Source organism: Toxotes jaculatrix, chromosome 1 (assembly GCF_017976425.1).
Source record: "Toxotes jaculatrix isolate fToxJac2 chromosome 1, fToxJac2.pri, whole genome shotgun sequence".
NCBI lineage: Eukaryota > Metazoa > Chordata > Actinopteri > Toxotidae > Toxotes > Toxotes jaculatrix.
The window spans coordinates 12,771,168-12,793,781 of NC_054394.1; the positions used below are offsets into that span (position 1 = coordinate 12,771,168).

At 40.4% G+C, this 22,614-nt stretch overlaps 1 protein-coding gene across 2 annotated transcripts in view; it reads right to left on the minus strand.

Annotated features, from left to right (window-relative positions):
• LOC121183725 (MAM domain-containing glycosylphosphatidylinositol anchor protein 1) overlaps positions 1 to 22,614 on the minus strand; it is a 156,838-nt gene that overhangs the window by 32,475 nt on the left and 101,749 nt on the right. For both annotated transcript variants that reach the window (XM_041040931.1, XM_041040922.1), the window contains exons 7-11: positions 12,788 to 13,057; positions 10,266 to 10,595; positions 8,802 to 9,101; positions 3,355 to 3,621; positions 3,082 to 3,233 (exon numbers count right to left, since the gene is read on the minus strand). In XM_041040931.1, coding sequence (XP_040896865.1) covers positions 3,082 to 3,233; positions 3,355 to 3,621; positions 8,802 to 9,101; positions 10,266 to 10,595; positions 12,788 to 13,057 — 1,319 coding nt within the window. The remainder of the gene's footprint in view (positions 1 to 3,081; positions 3,234 to 3,354; positions 3,622 to 8,801; positions 9,102 to 10,265; positions 10,596 to 12,787; positions 13,058 to 22,614) is intronic.

A 22,614-nucleotide genomic window follows, 5' to 3' on the forward strand; every position in this document is an offset into this window, starting at 1 on the left:
GAGCAGAAGTGGAAGCAGGGCAGACTGAGAGATGGGAAAGAAAGAGGAAGAAATGGGAACAGACTGGGAAAATTAATGTTGGGAGTGAAATGAGGATACCGGCAGACAGACAGAGGACAAAAGGAGAGGGAGCAGGAACAAGGGGGAGAGGCAGAGTGAGAGTTGTCAGAGAGCTTAGGTATGCAACCTAATGTGCATCTTAGGAAGGCCAGTACTCATTTTGTATCTCCCTGAAGAGTTTTACTTAATAAGGTAAGCAGCCAAGTCTTAAAGTAGGAGGGGAATTAGCCATTCATCCGCACAAAAGCAAGCTGGCAGACCCTGCATTCCCTCTCTTTCAGTGAATCTCTCTCTCTCTCTCTCTCTCTCTCTCTCTCTCTCTCTCACTCTCTCACTCACTCACACTCACACACACACACACACCAACCCCCAGCCAGTTGTGTATAATTCACTGTTATCCTTCCTGTCTTCTGACTCAAGGCCAGTAATCTGTGAATAGATGTTTGAAACATAACAAGAATGTGGGCTCCACAACTGTTAGAAGGGGTTTGGCGGAGGTCAAGAGTGAAGCCTCAAGATAGAATTAAAAAATATATATAATAAAAACTATAACAGTCATGATATCGATTATTATAGCATTAATCTGCAGGTTTTTGACACTTTATTCGATTGTAATTGAATAGCTATGTGTGAAAGTTACTTGTGTCCCATAAATATAACATAGGCTCTGTATATCATACATGAATGTCTTAGTATGCTATGCACGTCTACAGTAGCATACATAAAATGCAATCAAGTAACTGTATTATATCTCCTGAGCATATATAGCTTGTAGTCTGGCTTAATATCTACATGGAGGCAAGATAAGGGTCGAGGTTTAAAAGGTTATTCCAGTACATGCTTATTCTAAATTCAAGTTTGCGACTGCAAGACTAATCTAACACCCCTCACAGGGCTGTGAAAAGTCACATCAATGCAAAGTCAATCATTTTGAGGACAAGTTAAAACATGAAAATACCATTAAAATTGTACTCTCTTCACAGCCTCTGGACTGAATTCTGCCTAAAATGAAAAGATGTTGGCATTGGTGCCTGGTCTTGTTAAGCTGTGGTTACAACATCAGGAGTAAATACATTATTGTCTGTCACTTAAAGTTAAAATCCTTCTGTGACAGTGAAGTAACTGCATGTGGGAAGTAAGATGGTCACGCATTGTAACTTTAGGTCTGTGAACTCAGGCTCAGCCCTCTAATGGGGCTTTTTAGAGCCTCCCACTCATCTTCACATCTCTGGGGGGACAGGGAAGTTGAAAATGAAGCCTGTGTTTGATAAGACTGAGTGATGTGACCTGACGACTGAAGGAGACATGATGGCTATTCTTGAGAAGGGGCTAACATGAAGACATGCAACCATACATGAAGTGAAAGGCAGGAGAAACTGTGGAAGGCAGGTCCTGAGAGCTGATTTTTTTTTTTAATGTGAGAATCTACCTGTGTTTATTGTTGATGGTAAGACACAGGTGACAATTGAATTAAAATCCAAGTGAAAATTAAATTTCAAGCATAAAAAATTTAGTGGAGGAGAAGAGAAGAGAAGAGAAGAGTGGACGTTTTAACAAATAATAGGCCCCAGTACTTCCACATCTCATCCTCCCCCATCACCCTTAATACCATTTTCCCCCAGAGATATGTCCTCGGCCCCCTACTGTACACACTGCTGACCTGTGACTGCGAAGCCAAGCATCAAAATCAGATAGTGAAGTTTGCAGACGACACGGTGGAACTCATCACTCACAGCAATGAAGGAAGGAAGTGGAAAAGTAAACAATCTCTCCATCGATGTAAAGAAAACAAAGGAGCTGATTGTGGACTTTAGGAAGACCAGCATCGCTTTCCCTCCCCTCCACATCGGGGGAGTAGCTGTTGAGGTGGAGCATCAACATAGACACCGATACTTCTACTTCTTGAGGAGGCTGAAGCGCGCTGGCCTTGGCACCTCAGTCCTTACTCCCTTCTACAGGTGTGCGATGGAAAGCATCCTCAGTTCCTGAATCACCATATAGAACGATAACTGCTCTGCTGCAGACAGACAGGTTCTGCAGTGGATGGTAAAGACTGCACAAAGGATTACTGGCAGCAGTCTACCCAACATCAGTGACATCTATGATGGCAGGTTTAGGAAAAAAGCCTCCTGCACAATGAAGGACTCTACCCAGCTTGCTAAGGGATGGTTTGCGCCCCTCCCTTCAGGCAGGAGGCTCTGCAGCATCAAGGCCAGAACCACCAGGCTGATGAACAGCTTCTTCCTGGGTGTGGTGAGACTGACAAATTCTGCATCTCCCTGAACAATTGCTGTTACTGTTACTCCATATCAGGGCACTGCTGTAATTTAAGACAAATTCTGCAAACTCTCTTTCTCACTGAACAATCTGCTGTTATGGCTACCATTGTGTTTATCAGGACAATGCTGCAATGTGGGTCCACTTGGCCTGGTTTATGTTTCAGATTTTTTTAGTCTGTTTCCCATCCTTACTCTTTATACTTATGTTTATCTGCTTACTTTAATTTTAATGGCGTTTACTGTGTGGTTTCTTCTTGCTTAAATGATCTCTATAACCTAAGTTCACAATATGTTGTGGAAAGACAATAAAACATCCTTCATCCATCAAGAGAAGAGAAGAGGGGGCTCTGTGGCTTTGTTCATTTAGTGAAGGTCTCTATTGATTGACCACACACGCCTGACATGCACCAAGCTCATGAAGCCTCATGTTTACTCAGCATGCACACTTCACTACAAATGGACTTGTGTATGTGTGTTCTTGTCTGCACAAGTTGTGAGCCTGTTCAGACAGGGCGATACCAAACTTACAAACAAAGGCAGATGACCAAAGTTTGCCTTGGTTTAAACCAGACTGATCAATGTCAGTCTCCTGAGTGTTTTATAAACAAAGATTATGAGTTCCTGTTTGTCAAACCATGTACTGTGTATATACTGTGAACATACAAGAGCATGAGCACAGTAAATACAGGTTTGTGTGTGTGTGTAGATTCATGTCAACATGTGCAAGTGCTGAGTACTTTACCATTAATCGGACATTAATCCAGTAACCTATGATACGGTCTGTGGCCTCAGGATCTTTCTGTGTCCACTGCAGATTGTAGGAATAGTTGTTTCCTTTCAGAATCCGGACTGGGTTGGGTGTGTCAAAGTAAAATTCTGCATTGTAGGGTTGTGCTGTGGTATTGGGGGGGACAATGAAAGAACCATGTTAAATATGAATAAAATTTACATGTGCATAGATAGATAGATAGCATAATTTTTTTCCAACATTGATTACAAATTTCTTCTCACTCACCAGAGACATTAAATGTACATGTCGATGATCCTGCAGTATTGCTGACTCGGCATTCATAAGTGCCATTGTTGGTAGGCTCCAGTTTGAACTTCAGCTCTGGCGTCTCCTTCAGGTCTGGCATGGGCATGCGGATGAAATCGCCGTTACGGAACCAGCGGATGTCTGTTAGACGTGGCGGATTGGACCGAAGGACTGTACACCTCAGAGTCACCATCTGATAGTTTCTAGAACGCACATCCTGGAAGACTGGGTCCAATATGGGAGGATCTGTGAGGACGACAGAACTCAAGATATTAGGGACACTTACTTTGTGATTAAGCGTAGCGATGAGGTGAATCCATGTAAAACCCCCATTATCCCTAATCGGTTTCCATTTTGAAATCTATTTCCATGACAAAGTGAAGGATGGAGATAAACTAAAGCAGATAAGTCTGGGAAGGAATTTTAAGCTTAGTGATGTGGACAGTGCAAAATGGACTGCAGTGATGTGCACACACATCGCCATCATCCATGTCTCATTCCATCTGCCTCTTCACATTTTTTTTTTTCTCTGCGGTGTAAATTTCCTCACGTCATCAGAAAACAGTGGTTCTGACAAATCCTCCAACACAGAACAACTGTTATTGCCATGAGGGATCAGGCATCTCTACGAGGCACAAATCCATCCCTGCTGCTAACCTATCCTAACCAGCTGTAATTAACCTGTCAGCGGCAATGTGTGTATCTGAGGTTAATGACTGACTAGCTGCTGTTGCCCTGGGGTCAGCCAAGACACAACACAGCCAAATTACTCTGCCACAAATCACCAGCCAGCTAGTTCACCCCTGGCTAATCATGTAGATAATAGACAAGATGCTAATGGTGGTATTGCTGTACTGACGGTGATGAGATCTGGTGTTAAAGCCCCCAGAGGTGAGACAGCATGACTCGAGTCCCTTATGAATCAAATATATCAGACACAGATGTGTAATTATATTCTAATCTATGTTATGTCTGTAATTTAGACAGATAGGTCTACAGAATGAGCTAGAGTAAGGAGGAGAGAGAGGAACAGAGACGTAAAGATAACATGAGCAGGGGAGAACACTGAAACTGAGAGACACTCTTACTGTGTTTGATACAATGTGGAAATCTCTGGGCAGAATTAATCAGCCCCAGCAGAGAAGAAAATAAAAACAGAAAGTTAAATTATTATGATGTTTAAGCACCTGATAGGGGAGGGTGTGAGGATAGCCTACACAATGCTGATATCTTCAAACATAAACTTAAAACCTACATCTTTAGATTTGCTTTTGATTAAAATGTTTAATGGCAATTTAATTTTATTATTAAATTTATTGAGTTCTTCTTTAGATATGTATTATTTTATTACTTCTTTACTCCGTCAGTAAGGCTTTTACACTTTATTTATTTATTTATTTAGCTACAGGCACAGGTATACAGAGCCAAACCAATTCCTCGTTTGGAATCGCAGTTTATTATTCTGTGCTTGCACACCAGTCAGAGAAACATGAGTAAGCACCTGCATGCTAAAAAAAAAAAAATACTGGAAATAACCATAACATTTAACTTCACAGCTTCTGTGTTCTCTGTTTTTAGTCAGCACTCTCAGCATGTGGATGCAGCATCCAAACTTCTTCCTACTTTCTTGCTTGTAAGATGTGAACTGTTATTTACTGTTGGATGCCCAGTCATTGTTACGTCTTTTGACATCTTTTAACTACTGTGTAGGTACTTCCTGCAGCCACAGCAGCAACATGTGATAAAGCTGAGGGATGGGTGAGCAGTCAAAGGTCACACTGTAATCCTATGGACTGATTAGTGTATGGTCACATACCCTGCTCATGCCTATAGACACACATACGCATACTGATGGCTATCTGACTTTGGAAACAGGTGGCAAGGGTAAGGAATAATAGACCAACTGTGGAGCAGTGGTGATAGAAGTAGGGAGGAGTGAAGGTAGAGAGGAGGGGTGTTGTGAGCTGGTTTGTGAGCAGTTTATAAATCATTCCATCCTCAGTAGAATTTAGTGGACAAGTTATTACATTCCCTTACCTGACTTTAAGCATTAAAGTATTTAAGTATTTTCCCCCATTATGTAAGTTTCTAAGCAGTGGGTTTCAACTTTTCAAGTCCTTGGGTTACTTCAACTTCTAACTCAACTTTTCACATCTCTGGAGCATTGTTTTTGCATTTATTTGCTCCTCATTCAGGACTCACAGAACCACACTGCAATGTTTCATAGTCAGAAGACCATAATCCGTGTAAACACACCACTGCTATCTGTCTTATTGAATGCAAAATGGATTCCATCCGGGAATGCAACACTGACCAAGCCAAACATTTACAGTACACAAAGAGAAAATCAATTTACATGAGACTGAGAGAGGGAGGGTGTGTGTGGGGGGAGTAAAGTGGGATTAAGGGAGGGAGAAACCGCTCTTAAAAGAAGCAGACAATGAGGAAGACGAATGATAGGGAAAGTGTGGTGTGAAAGTGAGAGAAGTCGATGATTGAGTATGGGAGGTAGGGGGAGAATGAGAGAACGCAGGATGCAGAAAGGGAATGACAAGACAGAGAGAGGTCCCCTCTCATGGCCAGCAGTTAGCTGATTGATGATGATGAGAATGGCAATGAGGAAGAACAGCCACCTCTCTAGGAGGGAAAGTGGGCAAGTAAAGAAAGGATACAAGGGGGAAAAAGGAAGCATAGGAGGCAAGAGTGGCAAGAATCTGTGTATTCACTTAATTATAGCTGCCATAAAAAATGATGGCATCTTTCCCTCACATCAATCAGTCGTGTTAAATGAAAGGAGGCAAAACAAACCTTATAAATAAACAAATGAAGTAAAATGGGGCATAAAAAAGGACAGTGAAAGGAGAAAAGCAGAGGGATCTGTTTGTCCACACTTTTGTTGGCTATAAACATAAAGAAATAGCTCATACTTTATGATATTTCTCTACGAACTTGCTTTCAAACCTCCCAATCACACCTCCCAAGTTTTTTTCTTGCCGCCTCACCATGCCCTCTTCCCTCTTTCACCATCCATAACCCTGCTTTCCTGTTTCAAGCTCTCTCTTAACCCTGTTTCTCTCTCTCTCTCTTTCCCTCGGTCCTGCTCATGTATCTGTCTCATCTCTCTGTTTCTTTCTCTGTCCAGAGTGGGGTGGCCACCTGGACCATTAATCAGAGTTGGACAGTGTGGACAGGAGATCTCACAGAGTGTTGCCCTTCCCACCCTGCCCGCCTGCATTAGCAAGCCCTGAGAGGAGAGGAGAAGAGAAGAGAAGAGAGGAGGGGATGCTGATTTGGGCCTGTATTTATCAAGTATGTCAGAGTGGGAAATTGGTACTAACGGGCCAAATGCTCTCAGACAAATGCTTACTTGGTCCTGCTTTTATGCAGAAGAGGAAAAGCACTGTACCAATTTCTTCTAAATATTCGATAAAAACGTTTAGTTTAGTGGCTTTACTGATTCTATACAGGATGTATACTATTAATTACTCTATGCAAAGAAATAAACAATTCCCTTGCACTTTTGCTTGACTGGCACCAAATAAATGCAGCTACAACAGCAATGAGTGTGCTACCTCAAAACATGCGCTGTTCTTGTTTTTTTGTGTTCACGTTTTTCTTTTATCTTGACCTTGTAGACAGAGCACGCTGGGAGTATGTTGAAAGGGCTGAATTGAATACTGGATCCCCGTTAACAAAATTTTTTCAACTGAATCAAATACTTACTGTACCAATGCAATGATACACTGTCATCCAAGAGGGCATGCCTCAACCTGTACAGTGCATTAGTGAGTCAACTCACAACATTTTAAACTAATGGATGTTTGATCTTTTTAATAAACTAAACTCACTACAAATCTATTTTTTTTTATTATTATTATTTTTGACCTCTGACCTTTTCCTGGCTTGCTAAAAACTATGGATGCACAGGAAATGAACAGGAAATAGACTTTTCCTTAAACCAGTTGAAAACTGATGAAATCTCTTGGATTCCAAAGCAACTTAAATACTTGACTTTCGGTGTTCCCAGTCTGTAGAGACTGTTTTGTGTAGGTTGTTGTGTTTGATTTTATTCAGCAGTTTTAATATATTACAGCTTGACAGTGGCATCAGGAACTAACATCAGAAACACTAACATCAAGAAATACAGCAGGGAATCCCAAGTAAGTGCTGGTGTTACTGACAGTTTTTTATATGGTTTACTGGTTTTGCCCACCTGGTGTGCTAATACAAACTGAGAACATGTAGAAATTTTAACATATCTGTGATGGTTTCCTTGGATGGGGTGTGTATTTGTAACCTTCTGCTACCCCATACACCATTCTCCTGAGCAAAACAAGATGACAAGCGATTTTATGTGGTTTGTTTGGATAAATGAGGAGACTTACAATGTGATTATGCAAGGTGATAGTATCCAGCAATGCTTTCTCAGGTTTATGGAACTACATGCAGGTAGATGTGCAACAGTCAGAAGTGTCGACATAATACGAGCTTTGCAGAAGGCAGTAAAAGTAGTTAACCTCATGGGAAGGGGAAAGGTACTGAAATTATATGTTACTTTAGCAAGACAGATCCTGTTCCTTTCTCAAAGCCCACCCTCTGGGAGTTTTATAATGACAGACACCACTGGAGTGCTCACAAAGGGGAAAGGGTAGATTTTTGAGAAAACAGCCTTTAAGCCGTAGAAGTGTGTCCTCATTTTCTTTAACTCTCCCTTTTTACACTCTTTACATTACCATACCTTTCCTTACCTGTCTTTAGGGTACATAGTGTGAAGATTATGCCATTATTGAGGGTGGGGAAAAAGAAAAGCAAAGTGTTTTCATGGATCTTGATATTACCATAGCAACAAAGAAAGACTTTGCGGCCTATGGAAGTCTACACAAAGTGCCATTAGAAAGACCTGTAGGTTACTCAAAAACTGGACCTCTGTCCCACAGAGATGGTATACTTCCATTAAAACGATGCCTACCAAACATTTTCTCTGTACTGGTAGTACTTTTGTTACTGTTAATATCCAATACCGGATATAATCTTTAAGCTTTACTACTTTATTTTTACACATTGCTACTGGATATATTCTAGTTCTGAAGTTCTGTTTGGTGTATCATTATGTTTTGTTTTATTTTGTTTTATTTTCATTTATAATGTATTTTTCTTTGCACTGCTGATATAATTACAACTACCATTTGCTGCCACTATTGCCCTGTTACCCAAGGATCATTAAAGTTTCATATTATTCTTTATTATCTTAGTAGAAGACAAGATACAGCTAGACTAAGTATTCGAGAGCAACAAATCTGGACTTATTTACACCAAACTGCACTAAAAGTGGTTGGCACAAGTACTCTCAATGTGTGACCCTGACCTTCCACTCATTGTAAAGGATGTTATTGCACGTTGTATGTCAAATGCTGATCCACACTTACACTGCACATTGAGTTGGACCTGTGCCTCTCTGCGTTTGATGTTAAGGCCGTTGTATGGAGCAGTCTGGCACCGGTACAACCCCATCATGTCCCGACTGACATTCTTAAGCCTCAAGCGGCCATCAGGGGTCTCCACCACAGGCTTCCCTGATGGCATTAGCAGGTCCTTTTCCATCCGTGACCATAGTATAGGTGGACGTGGTTTGCCATCCACTACCAAGCACACCAGCTCAGTGTTACCGCCCTCTCGTACGCTGACCACCTGACCTCCTGCAGGCACTGACAGCACTGGAGGAGAGACTGAAGGGGAAGGGAAGAGAAAGAGAAAAGTAAGAAAAGGTTTAAATTTTAATCTCTTACCACTACCTAAGGTGAAACGGACAAGAATAATGTATTTGAAAAGTATGAATTTTCTTTACAATGATACAAACTGCTGAAATAAAGGAAAACAAACCTCTTACAATTTTCATTCTATATTCTATTGTACACTTTCAGAATAATACTATTCAAATATAAGTACTCCTGCGTGTAAGCTAAGAGAAACATCTTGAGAAGTGTTTTCTGAGTACAAGTGGTTTCACTATCACCCTTCTAAATGGTGCAGGTAGATGACTTTATGCTTAAGTGCAAAGCAAAAGCACAATGGAATGGAAAAGAAGGGTTATACGTTGTTATATGTTGTTATATAACAAGTCAGGAGGTGGACGTGAGTTTAAAATGACAGATGGTGTGAACAGAGAAACTGGATAACAGAGACAGATGGAGAATAAACAGCTATGAAAGAAACTGACATTTACAAGTCTAATTTTATTGGACAATCACACAGTTTCAATGTAGCATGGGAACATTAAGAGAGATTACTGCTCAGTATTAAGTAATAACATTATGGATAACTACACACAAGAACGCCCACATTTTTACATCACTGTGATTCTCCCAATCTCTGTGTTGTACCTACAGAGCAACAAGGGGGCAAAGAGTGTCAGAAAAGGGAAAAGAAAAAGACACTGTCTGATGAAAATATAGTAGAGGGGTAAGAAAAAATTTAATTTAAAATTATGTAATCAGATTCAAAATTTGTGTAGTGTGTAAGTGCAACAGGTTGTGTCTTTAGGAATACCAGTGGCAGGTGTTCCTAAAATTTACTGTCCATCTAACTCCTTGGATCCTTCATTCCACTGTAAACGAAGCTGCTGTTGTTCTCTTTACTGATGCAAAATTGGGGGAACTGACAAGTCAGGCTGAGTGGTAATCAAGACTCTAAACAAACAGCTAAATACATGCACTGATCTACAGCCCATTGGAACATTTAGATTTCTTAATGTTTGTAATCTGAATACAGGAAAATGCATTGACCTTGCAGAGGTATGTTTTTTTTTTCTTATTTGAAAGTACGAGTTAGCTATTTCACTATAGCTTCAGTCTGACAGAGGTTTGAAATAAAAAAGAGAAGTAAAATCCCACCACTGTTTTGAGAGATGTTGACATCCACACGGAGCTCCGGGACACTGCAGCCTGGGAAGTTCGCCACGCAGCTGTAGGTAGCCAAGTCTCTGAACTTCATGTCCACAATCTCCAAGCTACTGGTGCCGGGTGCCATGTCAGGGTCGCTGCGCAGCAAGATCAGGCTATCTGAGTTGAAGACAGGTGAGCCATTTTTGTACCAGGTGTAGTTGACCTTGTCCTGTGGGGTGGCATCAACGTGGCACGACAGCTTGAGGTCCCGACCCATCTGGATGGTCTCGCTGTCCTTGTTGGAGTCCGGTGTAATTTGGAAGGTCAGGTTGCTCATGGCTGTGTGTGTGGAGGTAGGGGGATGAAGAAGAAGAAGAAAGAAGAAAGGGTTAAATATATGGTACAGTTTTGGAGACTGGTTGTGGTTAAGTCATGTAAACAATGAATGGAGGAGGAATGTTACTGGCATAATATTTTATAATATACATTTTTTAAGTCACTTAGAAATGACTGGGAAATAACAAAAATAATGATAAAGAAAAACACACTTTTGTTGGAATATTTTCTACTTTAATCATATTCATGGCACTGGCTTGTAATTCACAAAGAAATTCACTCTCTCACTCACAAATTCACGTTTGGGGGCATATTTGCATAAAGTAAATACAATACTATGAACAAATGACACAAATATGTATTTGCCAAATATCTATACAAATCACCAGCCTCATGTAGCATTAAACCTACTTGAAAGTCCTACCTGAGGTGCTAGTGCTTTGAGTTACTGTAAATTGGTGACATGTTTGCATTATGACGTTTGAGTGGTGATTGGAACCAGTGAGTGTAATTTTTTTCTCCTACAGTATGATTATTACATGTGTTTATTGATGTCTTACCTGCTATGACCTCAGTTTCATTTGAAAATTCGAGTGAGCGAGAGGGTGAGAGTAAAAAAGCAATTAAAAGAAAAAAGTGGGTGGAGGAGGGGCAAGTTGGCTAATACCAAACGGTAGATATGCGAAATAGAGTGTGAGGCATGAGGAGGGGGCAGCATGACAAAAAGAAACCAAAGGAAAAGGAAATTGAAGAAGAAAGAAAGAGAGAGAGAAAGGAAGAAGAAAATTGTGAAGGAGGGGGAGACAAAAGGAGCGAGATACAGAATAAAATAACAGGGGGATAAAGAGGAGGGGGGGAAACAAAATCAAGGACAAAGAGTAACTCTCACACTGTCACATTTAATTTTCAGTTTCAAAGGCTGCGTTTCCCCAACAGATTTCCACGTTGAATACAAAACAGCTCTCTGTTTCCCCACTAAGGGGAGAGACAAGCGGCAAGGAGGAGAGGGGGGCTTGATTTAAAACTTCTTTTGAGCTTGTTAACAAGATCCTTGGGTGGGGCCATGGTTATGAGGCAGTGACCATATGGTTAAATACAATCCTAAAACTTAACCTGCTTGGTGTGGAGACGATGCCTTGTGTGCCTTAATGTGTGTGTGACGTGAGAGGCTGTGGCTGTATGTGTATCCAAGAGCATGTACGACTGTGTCGCCTGCCTTACCTGCCAACTTCAGCCTCTGTGAACTCACTGCATGTGTATGTGTGCTTCTCGTTCACCGTCTTGCCACCTGTGCATGTGTGACGATGCGTTCAGGCCCATTAAGCTAACAGGAGAAACCCATCCAGCATACGTTCTCTACAGTGTTAACTAACAGAAGAGACTGTCGCTAATTGCTTCCACTCCAGTCTAACTAATTGGAGTGAATAAAGATGATTAAAGGGACTAAAAATAGCCCGAGGGGAGGGCGAATGGAAGGCTTCTGTTTTAACGGCAGGGGAATTAGAAAAATAGCGATACTTAACCTGCCTATTCTGACAAGATTCATGTAGCGCTCTGTAATGATGGATCAACTGCACGTATCTCACACACAACACAGACACATACTGTACACACATACACACATGAATATATTAGCACACATTTGCATGCATAATCATACAGCCAGCGAGTGATCCTAGCAAGGAATGAATGTTTTAAGTGAGGGAATTCATTTCAGCTTTAAGTATTTGATTGAAAGAGGCACAGATAGAAGTGATGAAAATGAAAATGACTAAAAGTTTAATCAAATATATTCAAGAATACTAGGGTATTTATTGTATGTGTACTTATGTGTGTATTTACTTTGTCAAAAAGAATAAAACAAAAGATCTGAGTCTGCTTTAATAATCTGTTGTTTACTGTCCCCTCAGCTACATAAATTAATAAAAAAAGAAGAAAACATATGAAATGATCACAATATAAATAAATATATTAAATATTGTACACATTACCCCCAGTTTCAAAGCTGGTAAATGAGGAATCCAAATTACTGCTGGATTAACGGCATAAATTATGTCAAGTATGGATTAAAGCATTTCCCCCCTACACCCTAGACAGCAAAATAATGGTGGACATGTACATACTATCCAATAACTCACCAATAAATCTCCCACCTTCTGTCCCTCTTTTCCCTGGGAACAAACATACATACTTACTCCTGACAATGAGATTGACATTCTTGCGAGCAGGGTTGCCCACATTGTTGATAGCCGTGCAGTTGTAGAAGCCTGCGTCAGCTGGTGTGACCGCCCGCAAAATCAGCGTTGCCCCTCGCATTTGGGCGCTAAGGGGAAGGGGCCCGGGGTAACGCGACCATGTCACAGTGGGGAGAGGGAAACCTGCAGTCACCTCGCAGGTTAAGAGCACATCCTGCCCGGGATCCACCACCACCGTGTCGTTGACTGACAAGCGAATCATTGGGGGAGCTAAAGGGGGAGGCACAGGGGAGGAAGAGAGAAGAGAGGATTACACATGCAAATGACTTTCTCTGTTGTTACACAGAACAGAGCTCTTGTTGTTTTTCTTTTGCTTTGCAACTGTTGTACAGGATTGGTATTTACAGATGTTGAAACCCACAGATGCTGAAGTCTGACAGTAGTAATGTTAACTTCTCTCTCTGCACCTGTCCTATCTTGATGCAAATAAAGGCTTCTCAGTGGGGTTGCAGGATGGTTACAAGATTTTGAATGCAAGTGATGGCATTATTTAAAAGTGAGAATGAGACTAAGTGTTGTGTGTGTGTGCGTGTGTGTTTACCACAGAAAGAGCTGCTGATGCTGGTAAATGCATTTACTTGGCATCCAACTCAATCCTTGTTTTAACAACCAAAGTAAAAATCAGGAAGATTGTGGTATTTAAGGTCTGTACATATACTGGTATAAATGCATCGTGAGCAGTAATGAACCCTCAAATTCTCAGAACCACTTATGGATATTTCATGGGAGGAAGCTCCAGATGTCTACAGAGGATTGCCACTTCACTGCGCAAAGCCCAAGACACACAGGCAAGACCTGACGTCCAAACAAATCAGCAAACAGAAGCCGTTTATAATTCTGTTCTGACTGCAAATATGATGTAGTGTGTGGATACATGCAAATATGTACCTGAGTGTATTTGTTTCCCACTGTGTGTGAGTGCTTGCGAGCCAGTGTTCATTCCTGTGAGGGTGCTTGCATTTCCAGTCTTTTCTCAGCACATACTAATCAGAAAACCAAAGGTAATTCATGTCCCTGCTCCCCTGCTCTCGTATCGTCCGTACCTTCCCCAAGCCACTGCGTCCATTTCCTATGACTGACCTAACAAGAATGGAACGGGATGACCCAAAATGCAACTGTAGAGGCAAAATAAATAAATAAATAAAAAATCCTGTCGCTAGACATAGATCGATTGGACCCCAGCAGTTTCAAAATACAAAAAAAAGGGCAGAGCAGTGGAAGCGAGGGGCACACACACACACATACACACACACACACACTACATGGTACAGTACTGAAAAACTGACAAGGAAGGAGAGAATAAAGGACAGGGCTGAAGCAGAGGAAGGAGAAAGGGCAAAAAGAAAAAAAGGATATTAATCATCTAAGAGGAGGTTTGGAGAGACAGAGAAAAGAAACACAACCATAGTGACTGTGTACTGATAACTACACTGGCTCACAGAGTGTGTACCATCTGCACAATTACTAAATAAAGGGTGTGAATAAAATTATCTTGATAGTTTAAAGCTTTATCTCATGAGCAACTAAAGCTGTCAGGAAACAACAGCGAAGAAGGGTGAGCCTGGATTTCAGTCTGTGTAGCTGCCAGAAATCCAGCACCATGGGTCTATTGGCTCTTGAGCACCCTCTTTCAGTAGGTGTAGGTGTTCAGTAGGTGTGTAACTTTGCCAGTTGATTAGAGATGTGGGTGAGGTAGGTTATCAAGCTCAGTGTTCAGCACAATGGTGGCAAACGACATGCTAGCTGTATGACTGAAATGCTAATAATAAGTGTAACAAGTAAATATAATGTATTTTACAGTTTTAAAGTGGCAATCTAAGGTGAACCATTCATCATTACCCTACCAAACACAACAAAATGCAAACTCAAGAGGCTGCTTAAGTAGCCTGCTTGTGGAGTTTAGTTAAACTAAGTTACTCCAACACAAGTAAAAATATTTCACGTTGTGCATTTGAAAGTTTTATTGAAAGTTTGATGCTTAATGCTCCTAAAACCAGTATACTAAGACCGAATCCAATGAACATTTGTCATGTGAGACGAAAGAGACAAACCCACAGAAAATGTATGTCCAGCTCTGCTGCTCCATATAATGTGTTAGCTTCTTCTATTGTGTAGGCCTATTGTGTGATTCAGTCTCACTGCTCCTATCAACTCAATTTCCAGCAGCAGCAGTTAACTGTTTCAAAACAGAACTTCTGATAATGTTACACATATAACAAAACCACAGAGAAAGTTAGCACCCGACACTGGCTGTCTAGCAGCTAAATGTTGGTGAAGACCAAACCAGAGTTTAAAGACGCAGACTGCATTTAGGACTTGCATTCATTTGTTAAGAGGCAGAAATATGACTCCAAGGTAAAGATAACGTTTCTTTCGTGTTTGTAAGTAGGCAATTGTTTTGTTAACATGTTAACCATAGCAGGTTTGTGTAATAGTATGTCAAGTCTGGTGCAATTCTGCCCCCTGTTGAGCAAAAATCAAAAGATGTAGCAACTTCTGTTTTATAAACAATTAAAAGAAAGGAAGAAAGAAAGAAAGAAAAGGAAAGAAAGAAAGGAATGTGTATTTGATGAAAAAACAGACAAAACTAAAAAGGCAATTCATCTCATTCACTTTTTTTAACTAACCTGTTACAGCAAAGGAAACCTGGCAGATGGCCACTGCAACCAATAAAATGGTTGTTCAGTGGCTATAATAATTCCAGCATGTCCTGTTGAAAACTTCTTTGTAAAGCAAACATGGTTATACCGTCTAGGTCAATGTAAATCTGAGCACTTTTTAAAGTATTCAAAAAGCTTCAGATCACATAGGTGGCAGTCATACCTGCAAAATTTTGTAATAGGTTTTTGCATATCTTGCCAGAGGGTGTAAATGGGGTGACAGGAAGGTAACGCTGAGAGAAATGAGCTTGTGACCAAAAAGTCACCTATTTAAATCCCTCGAGTGGCAACAAATTTTTTTTGGGTGAAGTAAAATAGAAAGGTTCCCCCTCCCCCATCAACTACAGTAAAAACACCCTGGAGCAAAGCAGTCAAGCCCCAGATTCCCTACTGGAGCTGCTTCACTGGCTACAAGTTACTAATCTGTGGTTGTACTGTTGAGCTCTCTTGTGCAGATATGTGTATGTGTGTATAACTCTACTTCTCCTAATTATTTGGCTGACTTATAGCAGCAAAAGCACAGAAAAAAAACAAGGTCATTCTGTTCTGTTTTAAATGTGCCTAGTCAACCTGCCTCTTTACATTATGCAAGTATTTTTTATTAAACTGCCACATCACAATGTCATTTTTCTTTTTTTTGGGGGTCTTCTGTAGCAGCCCTGTGAGACTGTATATCTTTAAACTTTATGTTGTTTTGCATTATGGAAACATAATTACATATTACAAGAAAATGCTGCCAGGGTCATTTTAGAGATAAAATAAAAGCAAACAATAAACTTGGCTACTGACGTTGTTGCACAGTTTTCTCCCAGTTATTTTGTAAATGAATTCATTTGCTTGATATACAGTATGCTCCTTGTTTGGAGAATTTATCTCCTCTGGCACAAAAACTGAACCACACACACACACACACACACACACACACACACACACACACACTGAGCTGCAGTGTTAAACACCTATTTTATTTGCCAATGTGAATTCATTCCAATTCAGTGGATGAAGAAAGATGAAAGAGGCTTACACTCTCTAATAGGTTTAGATGCTTGTAGAAAATAAACAAAATCCAACCTCAGAACATGAACCAGATGAACCTACAGTAACCTGTGTAAAGAATGAACTGGAGCAGTCTGTCATCTGGGCCATTTACCTCTTCCTACCATTTGCTACACTTGTACAGTGTACAGTGTGGTGCCTTGGAAAATAAAAAGGACCTTAGAAATACTGTACACTTCAATGTCATCTCTTACAGTATTACCACACACTCAAGATGAAGTCAACCCATTTCACAGCTGACTCTAAAGGTGGAAGAAACTGTGATACCTGTGATACAGTATTAATTGTCTGTTTTTTTTTCTTATTTTTATAAATAACAATTGCCACATATTGAGAGTCAGTGTGGGTCCTGACAGGTTCTGAATCTTGGATCTTGTGTGACTACCTCAGTACCTGGTCAGCAGATTGGGAGGCTTAAATATGACCATGAAACACTCTGAGGTGCAGAAAAATCTGTGAGGTTTTAAATATTTATATTTGAGCATTTTGAATGAATGAGTCTACTCCAGACTGTTTTTTTTAAATGGGCTCTAGAGGAAAAGGAGGAGGAGGAGAATTCAGGGTTTTATCAACCTGAGAGACGGTTAATCCTCAGTGAGAGACTGACCCCACAGAGTACAGGAAGCAATTCATTCCTCTAATAGACTTCATGCAGTACATCCTCTCATCTAATCTCTTTTTTAACAGATTGCAATCGCCGTAATGAAAGAGGTGCACTGAGGCTCGACAAACTAGTTTACAGATGCATGTTTCTACTAATACTAGAATGAGCACAAACCTGTGCACACACACACACACACAGGCCTGTACTCACTTAAACGGGTGACAAAGTTGTGCATGCAAAAACACACACACTAATGGGATATCTCTTTAGCTAACCTCACTAGTGATGGCTCTCAAGCTGACAAGAAATTTCACTGGTGTAACAACTGCAATCAGCACATAAATAGCACTGTCCACTCCCATTGTATCAAATCACAGCACTAGGAAAGTAAACCCCTGTAGGCCTGAAGAGCTTTCTAAGTATTAAACAAACCTCCATGGAAACTGTTTCGCTTGGTAATTTGCCTGTTTGTTAAAGTGAAATAAAATATCAGGGTAATTGTTGCACAGCTCTGTGTGTTGTCATAATTGATTACACTGTTATTTTAAAGCCTGATACATCAAAGAGAGTACGCATGTTGCTCATGTGGTTTTCCTCTGAGTGCGCTCATGTCACATATTTGAAAGACATGGTAGATTAGAGAGTGGTTATAACTCACTATTATGTCAGTGAGCATCTGTTTTAGCCTGGTGATGGACCTGTTCAGGGTCTGTCCCTGCCTTCTGCCTAATGTCATGACTGCTAAAGGATAATTAATAAAATAGTCATTAAGTCCCCAAAGTCACTCCCTAATATTTCTTTTGATTACCTGTAGACATGTAGTGTGGAAACATGAAACCACAGATGGTTACACACAGTCTGATAAATAAAGCCTCAGAGATTTTATTTTTATTTCTGGTTGTGAAAATTACTGAAATTCATTAGTGTAATCTTAGTGATACTAAAACGTAAAACTAAAATAAACATGTTTTTTCCCCCCATTCTTTTGTCTTGTTATATTTCAGGTGATTTGAAAAAAATGCAATGCGAGGAAGTATGACAGAATTAGGCTGCAGAAGTGTTGATGGTGGAAATGGTGAGAAAGTTGACCAGTGAGGATTAATGGAGAACTCATTGTGACAAAGCTTCATCATGCTTGGGAAGAATTCATTTCTATGGTGCCGAGCTGCTCAAACTCACAGGCAACTGAACAGCTGTCTCTTAATTGACTGCATGCATGACAAGCACACAGTTATCTTAGACTGAAAAGCACCTGCGGACTTAGTTTCATTAAAATGTCAAGCGTATGGACTCTTGGTTCTGATTATCAAGCTGATTTGGTCGCCATCAGGCACTCCATCATGTGAATGCCCACAATGCACACACACAATTATATTGTTTTCTGCAGACTACTGAAAAGTTCTAGCACCAATTTGCCCAACAAATAAACACACAACTAAATACATTTAACATGTAATCCTAATAATAGAATAGGGTCAAGTTATAGACAGAAAGCCTGAGAAGACGAGAAAACATAAGAGAGAACACCCTGAGTGAAACGAGGGGCGAGGAACTGAGGATTTGAGAATTATAGCTTCAATTTCCTGGGGACGCGTGGGTGACGGTAACGGTGGGATCAGCCAGTGCTCTACCCAAAGTAATGGGATTTATGTGCAGCACAGCAGTTTACAACCAGGTAACAAATGCCTCTGTCTTCCACGCTCACACTTTCTCACTCCCTGTATTCCTTTTCTTTCTGTCAGTTTGTCACCTCTGTGTCTTCAATATCATTCTTTTTACCTTCCCATATCTCAGTCTTTATACCTGGGTCTCATTCTTCTTTCTCTCTATGCCTTCCTTCCTCTCACATTATCATGCTGTGTTACCTGTTCCAGACTTAATTCATCTATGAGGTAAGAACAGTGGGGTTACAAGGGGAAATCAGCTGGAAATAAAAGCTTTGGAGGGGTTTAGATAGAAGTGTATGTTTGTGTTTTTTACCCAGGAATAGTGGTTGTCACCACTATGTCAGTCAAAAATATGGCAGAGTGGCAGGTCGGCCGAGGTGTGTGGAGCCCGACAAGCATCCAAAAAGTTGCTATTGATGCTCGGTGCCAACAGGAGGTAATGTTCCAGGTGTGATTTAGAAAATGGAGGATTGTTGGTTATTACCTCTGTACACCCAGACATAATACCCTGAAGCAAAGTGAGCCACAGAGTATTTTAAGTCGACTGCACTGCACCCAACCAAAAATCATCATGAAATGGAATCAAGACAATTGTAAATATAATAGAATCAGGAACCGTGATGAAAAAAGAAGATAATGAAAACAGAAAACAGAGTAGGTTTGAAGAAAAGAAAATTGACAAAAACACAGGAAAAAATATATGACTGGGTGGGAAGAGAGTGTGTGTGCATGCGTGTGTATGTTCATTGCTCTTTGTACTCATAAATGTTGAGACCTCAGCATGAGAGTGTCTGTGCAACTTTGCGTGTATGCACTTATATTTGTTTATCTGGATATTGATGTACATAAGCGCATATTAGATATCCTCAAAGGATTTTGCAAGTAATTACTGTAGCTGAAAATATGCACCACAACAGAAAGAAACTAAAGACCTGATTATGCATTTTTGGCCACACAACAGTTTGATTGGCAAACTAAATACAATGTAAATGCATTTTTAGGTCAGAACAGGTTGAAATATTTAATCCAAAGCCTGAACAGGAGTGCATTAGGACAAGGTTTAAACATGCAGATCGAGACCACAATGTTGCCAATTTAAATTCCAAAATGCAATTGGTATCTAACATTTGTACAGTGCAGCTCATGGGTGCAAATGTGCGAGTAACTCAGCAGAGCACTGCTGAAAAGAGGCTGCATCCTCATTCAAAATTCCTTGAATAATTAAAGCAATATCTTTTAAAAGCAGAAAGGTGATGATCAAAGCAGCCTTACAAGCAAACTGATTCTTGCCAGTGGTGTGGCTGCATATCCCCACCCTGACCCCCAGACTGTACAGGATTTGAGAAATGCTACAGAAGTTTTTATTTTTTTTTTAACTGAACAGCGTAGTAATTCCCTTTAACTTACCACCACAGAGCCAAGACATATTTTCTGTTCGTTAAATAAAGCAATAAATTTGTATAGAAATTAACAAAGAAAAATTTGAAACAGTGAGCACTGTAATGTACAACAAACAACAACTTTAAATAAATCTTTGGTGTTTTATATGATGTTAAATGTGCATTTTTCTCTTATTCTCTCACATAACCACTCTCAGACATAGATTATAGCCTTACATAAAATTGACTGCACAGATGTAGTACAATGACCTACCACAGAGGTTTTACAGTACTAACGGTTGCTGCAGATTGTCCATTGATCCTAAGCTTTTCAGGGGGGAATTCCTACGCAATAGGATTTGCCACCTATTGATCTAATAATATATATTACACACTTGTACAATTGTCATATTATTTTGAAGGTATACTGTAGTATGAATTACAGTAATCAATAAAAGACTGAATCAACTTGCGAATACTTCAGAGGAACTGGCAAACTCGGTCTGCTCAAAGGTTGTCACCAGCTTTAAATCTTGGTCTTTATGTGTGGGTTTTTTTTTTTTTTTTTGTTTTTTTTTATTGTATCATTGTTTAATTTCTCTGTGATTTCATTTTTTGTTTTTATGTGGATCTGCTTGTTTTGACTGTATCATTGACGTTACAGTGATTACACATACCCATCTACTGTCCTGACACCTGGATGTTTGATGACATTATTGTAATAGCTGGACCTCTACAGGAGCACAATACCATAAAACATTTTTGGCCAGATTAATTATTTATGTAATGGTAAAAGGAAAAACTTATTGGACTATCTTCTTTCTGTCATATCTGTAAAACTTGCAAGTCTTAAAATGTCTCATTTATAAGTGAGGACAAAAAAGTTTCTTCAGGTATTCAGAAGTAGTGTGTGAGGCATGACATTGCAACTGATTGGTTAACTGATGTTTTCAATGTTTAGTTCCTCATGCAAATGTTCCTCCTCGAAGGCAAACAATATGTGACAAAACCCAAAGTCCGCAGTTATAGTGTAAATGACTCTAATGCAATCTCATGTTTTGCTCTGACCCCCCTTGTTCCATTACCCTCTCTACCCCTGTACTCCACTGCTTTAAATAACACGACAAGCTCTGGAGTACTGTCCCCATGTTTTGTTTTTTTTTGAGAGGCGGGGAAAGAGGATTTGGCCACAGTCTGCAGTTACTAGAGGGCACAAGCCCTGTACTCAAATCCCAGGCTGAGATTATGATATAAAAATCAATCAATCCCCTTGTCCCAGTGCGGTGAATCAGCAGTGATGGCATGACCTAGTTGGATGAATCTAATCTAAGCAGTGACTGGTGCTACAAGGACAAAAGGGAGCTCACTAGGGAATAACGAAATACGCTCATTAGATAAATATTATAAAGGATAAAAAAAAACAAAGCAGCAACTCACTGTTTTCCTTTTTTGCAATCTCTCTATCTCTATCTCTGAGCCCATCTGTCTATTTCTCGCTCTGTCTTTGCCCTCCTTGTATCTCTCTTTTTATCTCTTCTGTATCTCTTTTGTAATTTTCTCTTTTCAGTGTTTCCCCGTCTGTCATTCTTGTCATTTCAATGTTGTTTTGGAGATCTAAGACTAGAGATGTGATTTTCTGAGATAACAGCATTACGTTTACACTTGTCTGAAAAGGGCTGTTATTTTTGTCTTGCGACTGGATTTATTTTAATTTTTAACCCTATATTACTTTATTCCCACTTGCCTTTTTATCTTTGCTGTGCGTTGTCTCTGAGAGGGTTGTGGCTGAAATATGTTCAGGTTCATTACTAACTTATTAACCACCTTGACTCTGAATACATCCTTACTGCGGGCGGCACGCTGGTGCAGTGGTTAGCAGTGCTGCCTAACAGGAAGAGGTTTTCCAGGTCTGAGCTCTTCTGTGTGGAGTTTGCATGTTCTCCCTGTGACTGCGTGAGTTTTTTCCAGGTTCTCCGGCTTCCTCCCACAATCCCAAAAACATGCACATTAGGTTAAGTGGCTACTGTACATTGCCCCTAGGTGTGAGTGTGTGGTTGTCTGTCTTTGTGTGTCAGCCCTGCGATTGACTGGCGACCACACATACGCACGCACGCACGCACGCACACGCACACGCACGCACACACACACACACACACACACACACACACACACACACACACACACACACACACACACACACACACACACACACACACACACACACACACACAACCTTCTGTCACTCTGTGAGGCTGTTCTGGCAAGTCTCTGAACCCTTATGCCAGCACCAGGCAGACACTTATTGTTGTGGTATTTGTGTTTGTGAGAGTGTGTGTGTGTGTGTTGACTGAGCCGTGGGGATACAACTGATCGCAGGCACAGGAATCCAAAAGGGGATGAG